The 9,628-nt window shown below is 37.8% G+C and overlaps 1 protein-coding gene across 1 annotated transcript in view; it reads left to right on the top strand.

Moving 5' to 3' along the window:
• Positions 1–9,628, top strand: part of TNRC6A (trinucleotide repeat containing adaptor 6A) — a 125,890-nt gene that overhangs the window by 56,733 nt on the left and 59,529 nt on the right. Inside the window, 1 exon segment of the mRNA XM_006148291.3 lies at positions 5,046–5,067. Within this exon segment, the coding sequence (XP_006148353.1) occupies positions 5,046–5,067 (22 nt within the window).

Below are 9,628 nucleotides of genomic sequence, written 5' to 3'. Positions count from 1 at the left end.
GTTGGGGGACTTCCTGGAAAATTTTATCATATACTCAGGATGTATAGGAGAGCTATGCAATTTTTTTATAGTAGTAAATTGGGGAGTCAGAGGGGGGTCGCTTCCCAGTGAGGCTGCCTCAATTCTCTAGAGCAAATAGCAAGCAGCCTTGCTGACATGCTAACTGACCCAAGCTTTGTTCCAAGGTCGGGGGGTGCACAACAGTAGCCTTGCCAACGTGTTGATCCGACTGGAAGCGGAGCTCAAAGGTCAGGGGGCTCAGACAGATCCTGGGGCCTCACCGGGTTGGACTCCTCTAGTCATTCCCCTGGGGGCATGATCTCTCACTTTTCTTCTCTGACTAGTGTGTGTACTCCATGGCAAAAAACTTTTTAAAAATAACCTTTAAAGTCTTTATGACATGAATTTAAATATAAATACACACACACATATACACACATACATACATACATACATACATACACACACACACATATACCTACATATATAGTGGGCAGCAAGTGGTGTGGTGTGGTTAAGATGCTGGATCCCACATGGCCAACTGGGTGGTTTGAATCCCAGACCTGGCAATTTGAAAAATACACTGGGCGCATGTATGTGGGTACCCAAAATCCCAAGAGGAGAATAGAAGAGAAGGGATTGTGGCATGGCCATCCCCCCTGGGGGGGGGTTTCTCATTTTATATCAACAAGACTTACTTCAAGTATTTTTACTGTGATAGTTTGTCTACTACTTAAATATAGAGTTAAATATTTAGATTCTTCTTTAAAGAAGTTTTACATAGTAGTTGATTTTCACTGAATTTCAGTCACAATACATTTGTAATTAATGGTGGAGAGCAATGGCTAGATGGCTTCGTTTTAAATTTTTAAAATTTTTTTTCATAAAAGCCTTTTGTAACACTTCACACTATTATCTTCTGATTCTCAGGCTTAGAAAGTAAGTAATTTGATAGAAGATGAAATGTAGTTTCCATCATTTTTTTTCCCTAAAAGAGTGGGGGCAATAGTTTTAGCAGCAGGTTACCATGGATTTTCTCCAGGTTCTGTTTTTAGAAGAAATTTCTTGAAGGAATCTTAAGGGAAATGTAATAAGAAGGAAAAAGGAGGTTGAGAAATAGGTTAATTATATATGGATAATTTAGTGTAACCTTTACTTTAAGCCTGTAATTGTAGTTCCTAGAAAGCATGTAATCGTTGAGGGCTGGGTAGGGGGAAGCAACAATACAAATTGGAAGTTTTTGATGTCGAGAATGTTTCAAAGTCGGTGTTTGTGGATTTTTTGTTGTTATTGCATTAGGGACTGTAGGGATTTTTATAGACTTTAATGATTTAAATCTACAGAACTCAAGTTTAAATGAGACTTAGATCGTAGAAGACCTACCCCTTTGTCCCGTTAGCTGTGTAATTAGAAAAGTTGCTCAGTAACTTGTTGAGGTGACATGGCCAGCCTGGAGTTGTGCACTTATCTAGGACCGTTGGTGTTCTGCCCCTTGTTTTACCTCACTCTTCTCTTGTCCTCATTTTCTTTTTTTAATTTGTTTTATTTAGCAGACCTGGGCTCTAGACTGGGTGTTACTTGCTAAATCATTGACACTAATGATCTCATTTAAATTAAGTGAATTGAGGGACCAGCAGTTGGTGTAATGACTATGTCGCTGGACTCCCATGTAGTCAACTGCGGTTCACGTCCCGGACCCGGTGGCTTAAACTCACAATGGGTGCGTGTATGTGTGTGTGTGTGTGTGTGTGTGTGTGCGCCCAATATCCCAAGAGGAGAATGGAGGAGAAGGGATTGCAGCGTGGCCATCCCCCCTTGGCGGTGATTTCTCGCTTTCTGTTTCTCTCTGTCTTTCTGGTGAGCGCACACACCCTATAGCAAAAACCTCTCAAAAAAAAAAGAAAAGAAAGAAAATAATTGAATTGAATTAGATTAATTCTTTATTCCTAAGGTTAGGTTATAATATTTGGCATTGTTGAGGCAGTCCAGATAATGAGAAAGAAAAGAAAAATAGGATTTGAGAACCAGGAATGAGTGTAGTTAACTCATTCCCAAATGCAAAAGAGCCAAGGAAAGTATTGGCAGGTGGGGCTGATGATAGCAGCAGCAGTTTGTATCTGTGGAGTCTTTCTACTTGCTGCAGTAAGTACTGTCCCAAGTGCTTCATAGGAGTTAAATTCCTTCGAACTCACAAAACCTGTGAAGGGGGTGCTTCTGTCCTTGTGTTGCAGATGAGGAAACTGAGCTTTAGAAAACTTAATTTGACCAAGGCCACACTGGGAAGTGATAGAGAGTCAAAGCCAGGCAGTCCGGCTTCAGACCCTGAGCTGTTAATCACTGAAGTGTGTTTAGGAATCTTGGAGCTGGGGCGAGCAGCACAGAGCCTGACAGAAACAAAGCACCCAGCATGCTGTGTGTCTGCCACTTGCCTGATGCCTTCATTAACAAATTAAGGCAATTGTGATAATTACTTGTGGAATTACAGCTCAGGGTTTTTTTTTAAAGAAAAAAATGGAAATCATTTTGCTTGTACATTTCACAGATTCCTTTAATTCTCTTGTGCAAGAGATGTACAATAATACCTCCCATTTGAATAGTGTTTATAGTTTTTCCAAAAAGAATCATTAATATTTTTTTAGTTCACCCTTGTAATAATCTTAAAAGGTAAGCAAGGCAATTATTTTCTTCATTTGAGGGCCTGGGGAACTGAGACCCAAAGGGCTGTCGTTTAAAAATAAAAAGCAGTTGAGCTTAATTTAAATATATTTCATGTAACTCAGTATAGGCACAGTATTACTGTTTTCACATATTAGTATAAAAATATCACTGAGATGTTGTCTACTTTTAAAATATCCAGTGTTAGAAATCTGGTATGTATTTTGCACGTCTCAATTTAGACTAGCCACATTTCTGTGGTCATTAGCTGTATGAGTAGGACTTGAGGGATCAGTAGCCACTGGTTAGGACAGACAGACAATTACTCTTAAACTCATTGACCCCACTTGGAAGATTCTCTGATAATAATTTGTATAATGTGCCCGGTCTCCAGACCATCCCACAGAACTCTGTCAGTTCCATTTCTTCTCTAATCAATTAGGAGCTCTTGGTGTCTATGATTTATATTCCTTCACTATATTAAGTCTGTTCTGAGGGGCAGACACTTGGGATGTCTTCCTGGAGTCATTTTCCGCAGAGGACAGAATGCTGATGAGATTAACCACTGATCTGAATAAACACAGGGTTGTTTTTCCAAAGGAATCACATAGCAGACATCCTTCATGTTGTAGGACCTAGAAGAGCAACATTACATTGGGTTTTAATAATGCGGTCACAGTTTCTGTGTAACGGAACCTTAGTTTCCTTAGGAAATAAACAGTGTAAGAGAATAGGCACTTAACAATTTGTTTTCAACAAGCAAAAATTTTTTTTCTAATTTTTTGGCTTCAGAAAATTATGGCCCTTATTTGTATGACATGACACTTCTAATACAGTCATGCTTCACTTAATGATGGGAATATGTTCTGAGAAATGCATCCATTAGGCAATTATTTCATTGAACATCCTAGACTGTACTTAGACAAACCCAGATGGTATGTCCTCCAATACACCAAGGCTTTATGGTATAATCTAAAGGTTCTTTATGGGACAACTGTGTTGTATAAAGGATCTGTTACTGACTAGCATGTCATTATATGGTGCATGACCATACTGAAAAGTGTTCCTATACTAAGTTCTTTCTAATAAGACTTCTTTTCCTATTCGATTTTCAAAATGGTTTTTCCCAGAAATAAGTGTTGTCAAGCTAGTTGATTGGTCTTTTGGCATCTTTCCATCAGTTTCTCTTTTTTTTCCCTTTCTTTTTCTTTTCTTTTCTTTTCTTTTCATTTTTTTAAAAATAATTTTGATTCATAGAGTAAAAGATGAGCCTCCATTATTTTGTGTATCACTAGTGTTCTAAAACTTGGTAATGCACTTCAGTGCCCAAATTGCCTCTCTGGGGAAAGGTTAATGTTTGGTGTGGCTTAATATTAGGTTAGTTACTGTATAGTTTTTACTATATATCTATAATGATATAATTAAAAGGGGTAATTTTGGTAACAGTAATTTAATATGACTAAGCAGAATGAATTATTAGCCCCATGGCACTTAAGAAAATCTTTATCTTCATTTAGAAACGATTTCTGGTTACTTAGTCTTTCCCCAGCTCTCTGCCTATTCTACTTTCAGGACTCCCATACAATTGCATGATCAAAAGGCTAATTTTTGCTTGTGGCTTCTGTCTGTATTTCTTTCTGAAGCCCCTGGAAGTTTGAGCTAGACCCTTTGAGGCTACCGTACTGTCCTCAAGCCCCCTTCTCAGTTGAGGTGTCAGAAAACGGAGAAAGTAGAAACAGGCACTGGAAGGCAGTGGAAGTAGAGTTCATGTCTGTTTAGCTTCTGATCACAGTAATTTTAGTGAATTGTCAAATACATCAGAAGTGACAAATCAGAAAATTTTTCCACTTACAAATACTGAAAAATAGGCTTGTTTAATTGTAATAGCAGCCTAACCTGAAGAAGTTATATTTATTACTCATTTGACCAGTGATTATATGCAGCTTTTCTTATAGAAAATTTAACTCATCTTTTATCATTTATAGCAATTTTTGAAACCATTTTAACATGTGCAAGACTTATTAAATCAATTAAATGGAAAGGTGATTGATATATAAAAATCACTTTAAACCAAATGATGAGAAAAGTGCAGCTCATTTTTAGAATTAGTTACTGTTATACAGTGATGTCATCTATACTTTGTATCAAAAAATTGCAAAAAAATATTTTTATAAATAAACATAGTATCAGGCACAATGGGGCACATCTGTAGGAAAAGCATGCTTTCTTTGCATATCTTTTCCCATGCAGTTTGTGTAAATGGCAAATTCCTTATTTAATGAAAGTGTATATGTCTTATGTGATAGTAATATATGAGCATTTTATCATAACAGTCCATTTCTTTCAGTTTCATATTTACATTGTTTTTTGTTTGTTTGTTTTTATTTTAGGCCACTGAACAAAAAATCAAAGGTATGTTATTTAAAGCTATTTTTTATTCTTTTTTTTTTCTTCATTAAATCAAGGTTATTTATATGCATTTTTATTCACCTTTAGGATGGGAGAGAGAAGAGCATGAAAGCAATAGAGGGGTGGGAACAGACTTCTTCAGTCACATCACCTTGGAGTCATCTTTTGGGATTTTATGGTTTATCATGCTGTATATGTTATCATATTATAATACGTTCCCTCCATACCTACGTTAAAGCTGTCTCCTAGGGAAAACCATTTCCTAACATAACTCACTTGTTTTGAGTCTTCAGGCATGTGTACTTTTTCATCAGTCTTCCATCTAAAAGACTTCTTGCATGGGGCTACCTCTAGGACCCCATCCAGCCATTGGGTGTCTGCTTGATTCCTTTTTCTTTGTATTGTTGTCTAGTACCCTTCTTGTAGGCAGACAGTGACATGCATCTCATTATTATCCCCTAGAAGTAGATTGCTTAACCTTTGGTCACTGCACCAGGCCGAACAGCACCCAGTATACCTCAAGCATAAGACTTCAGTGTGATGAGGAATAGGAATCTAATGCCTTTTAGATCTCAAAGAAGGATACCTTCATTTTCACAGGAGTTGACTACTTGAAATGAAATGATAGGTATATGGTTCTCAAATGCTGAACTTGTTTTGCCTCAAGATTTAAGATTTTTATATTTAGCTATATCAAAAGTATGTTTTCTATATTTGGCTGGCATATGAACTCACAATACTGACTATCTTTCTTGAGGTAAATATTAGTTATGATAACACTAATCTGGTGCAGTTGTGTAAGAGTGAATAAAAAAACACTCATAACAAATTTAACTTGAGAAAGAATGACAATGGGAAGACATGCAAACACAGTGTAGCATAATGTGATTTAGTTAAAACAAAACAAAGCAAAAGAGAATCCTGTTATCCTGAGCATATAAAGAAGTGATAATTGGCCTGACACAGGGGGTTAAAGAAGACCTCCGTGATGCAGAGTCTTAGAAGATGAAATGGCCAATCAAAAAAAGAATGAAATGGCAAAGGGTAACATGATAGCAAGGCACAGAGAAAAATAATGTGATATTCTATGTAGTGATAGTATCTTTTGAGCATTAAATATCCAGTGATAACTAGGCAGGATGGAGGCTGAAGGTAGGGGTCAGGTCAGATGATCTTGTATACTGCATTTTCCAAAAAGCTATATGTACTTTAATTCTATAATCCATTTGATGCCAAAAAAAAAATGCAGGTACTTTAATTTTATAAGCAGTTAGGAGCCATGGAATTGCTTAGGAAGAGTGACATATTTTTCCTTTTTTTTTCCCCCCCTCTTTTTTCTTTCCTTTTTTTAAAAAAGAGATTTTTGCCTTAGGGTGCATGTGCTCACTTGAGAGGGGAAGTGAGAACTCACCCCCCAGGGGGGATGGCCACACTGCAATCCCTTCTCCATTCTCTTCCCAGGATCTTAGATACACATGCATATGCACCCAGCGTGAGTTTCAAGCTGCAGAATCCAGGACTTGAACTGCGGTCTGCCATAAAAGAGTCCAGTAACATAACCACTATGCCATCTGCTGGTCCCGATTTTTCTTTCTTCTTCTTCTTTTTTTTTTTTTTTTTTAACACTATTAACCATTTGAAAGAAAGTTTTGTTTGAAAGATGTGTAATGATTTGAAAGAGAGCTGAGAGAAAATGCATTCTGGGCAGAGAAAGCAGGTAGAGGAAGACAGGAAATAATGTGTCTGCAGCTTTTGCCGCAGCTTTTGTACCGGGGAGAAGTGGCAGTGTAGGTGGAGAGTAGGGAGAACCAGAGAAATTCATGCTGGGTGGGGTTGGAAAGCCAGCCCCGCATTTGCATTTAGAGTGTCATGGGTATTAGCTATGCTTTAGAAATATAACTTGGTCAGTAATGCCTCATGTCACCAATAGAGATAAGATCATAGATGGAAGAGAAACAGTAGAGAGGGTAGTAGGGCTTTGAATGGAGGTCTTGAAAGTATGGGGTAAAAAATGGATGTCAGGGGCCAGCAGGTGGCATGGTGGTTAAGGCACTGTACTTCCACATGGCCGACCACAGTTCAAGTCCTGGACCTGGAAGCTTGCTTTCCCACTTTCTCTTTGTCTCTCTCTCTCTCTCTGGTGAGTGGGCATGCCCTATAGCAAAATTTTTAAAATATATAAAATAAACAATAGTTATAAATAATATTCTTTTTAAAAAGAGTTTTTAAAATGGATGGCAGATATGTGAGGTGTGATTGACAGGATTGCCATCTGGTGATTTCAGAAGAGGAATTCAAAGTGATATTATAGCTTTGAACCTGGATATTTAAGAAAGTTATAGGCATATGGAATGTAGGGAGAAACATTGTCAAATGAGTAGGGACACAACCAGATTGAATTTTCATGCATATGCACCCAGCGTGAGTTTCAAGCTGCAGAATCCAGGACTTGAACTGCGGTCTGCCATAAAAGAGTCCAGTAACATAACCACTATGCCATCTGCTGGTCCCGATTTTTCTTTCTTCTTCTTCTTTTTTTTTTTTTTTTTTAACACTATTAACCATTTGAAAGAAAGTTTTGTTTGAAAGATGTGTAATGATTTGAAAGAGAGCTGAGAGAAAATGCATTCTGGGCAGAGAAAGCAGGTAGAGGAAGACAGGAAATAATGTGTCTGCAGCTTTTGCCGCAGCTTTTGTACCGGGGAGAAGTGGCAGTGTAGGTGGAGAGTAGGGAGAACCAGAGAAATTCATGCTGGGTGGGGTTGGAAAGCCAGCCCCGCATTTGCATTTAGAGTGTCATGGGTATTAGCTATGCTTTAGAAATATAACTTGGTCAGTAATGCCTCATGTCACCAATAGAGATAAGATCATAGATGGAAGAGAAACAGTAGAGAGGGTAGTAGGGCTTTGAATGGAGGTCTTGAAAGTATGGGGTAAAAAATGGATGTCAGGGGCCAGCAGGTGGCATGGTGGTTAAGGCACTGTACTTCCACATGGCCGACCACAGTTCAAGTCCTGGACCTGGAAGCTTGCTTTCCCACTTTCTCTTTGTCTCTCTCTCTCTCTCTGGTGAGTGGGCATGCCCTATAGCAAAATTTTTAAAATATATAAAATAAACAATAGTTATAAATAATATTCTTTTTAAAAAGAGTTTTTAAAATGGATGGCAGATATGTGAGGTGTGATTGACAGGATTGCCATCTGGTGATTTCAGAAGAGGAATTCAAAGTGATATTATAGCTTTGAACCTGGATATTTAAGAAAGTTATAGGCATATGGAATGTAGGGAGAAACATTGTCAAATGAGTAGGGACACAACCAGATTGAATTTTCTGAAACTTCAGTTTCCACGCATGACTCCTGTGCATGAAATGTTAGGTTGACTCTGGCTATTTTGCTTCAAGACCAAGCTCCTGCTCAGCTTTTAAGGCACTCTTTAATCTGACCTCCCATGATGTAAACAATCTGTTTCCCTCACTCCCTGATACTTTTTAAAGCATTCTTTTTCATGTTCATTTCTGTTTGATTTCAATATAATTTCTTTATCATGCCTTTCAGCTATTCCGAACTTCTCAGAGTTCCTTTTCTAATGGGTCCCTCCAACTACTATTATCTCTGCCTTTCCAGTTTCTTAGGATGGTACAATATCTCTTAAATTTGGTCACTTGATTATGTTCTGTCTTTGATTCTAACTCATGGGTATTTGTTTCTCTAATGTGATCTTGAATACCTCCTGTTTATATCCTTTTCAGGTATTCTTTTCATCATTTATATCCTTACATGAAATGTGAATATGTTTGGGTCTGGATCTCTTGTTTTTAGATTTTCCTCAACTCAGAATCTTAGGCTGAATATATGAAGGTCACTTAAAAATGCATTATGTTGTTTTGCCAGTTATTTCATTCACTTCATTCTTTTGATGACGGCTTTCTTCATAATCGTTCATACCTTTTCTGATTCATGTAAATGTATTGTTTTGTGCTGTTTATTATCAGTGGTGTTTATGTTTTAGGGTTCATAGTGATGAGAAATTATAAACTGGAGATGAGGGTTTTGGCCAAAATGGTGGTGCTGGTGTTTACTAAATCTTTTATTTTGGAGTAATTTTAATTTGTAAGAAAAAAAAAAAAGAAAGATAGTACAGAAGGTTCCCATGTATACTTCTCCTTTCATTATTAATATCTTTCATTGCTGGGGTACACTTGCTAAACCTGAGAAATTGAGTTTGGTAGTGTATTAGTCTGTGCTTCAATAAATAGCAGAAAGTACCTAAAACTGGTTGGTTTATAAGAACAGAGATTTATTCAGCTCATATCTTGGAGGTCCAAGGTCCAGGAGCCAGTTTATGATTGGGGTCTTGCAAAATCCCAAAGCATCATGAGTGCAGAAGGAGAGTGCAGCTGTGGGTAGATTTCCCTATTCTGGGCAAGAAGCATGGCCCCTCTCCTACTACCCGAACCTCGCCTGATAAGGTCTCTTCCCCTAATTGCAAAATGGGGTCAGGGGTCTCCCATAAATCTCCTGTCCCTGGCCAGGGCATTCAAAGATCGACAAAGGTGCATCC

This window comes from Tupaia chinensis, unplaced genomic scaffold (assembly GCF_000334495.1).
Source record: "Tupaia chinensis unplaced genomic scaffold, TupChi_1.0 Scaffold000231_2, whole genome shotgun sequence".
Classification (NCBI taxonomy): domain Eukaryota; kingdom Metazoa; phylum Chordata; class Mammalia; order Scandentia; family Tupaiidae; genus Tupaia; species Tupaia belangeri.
The sequence above is the reverse complement of the archived record's forward strand: the minus strand, read 5'-3'. Positions and strand labels throughout refer to the sequence as shown.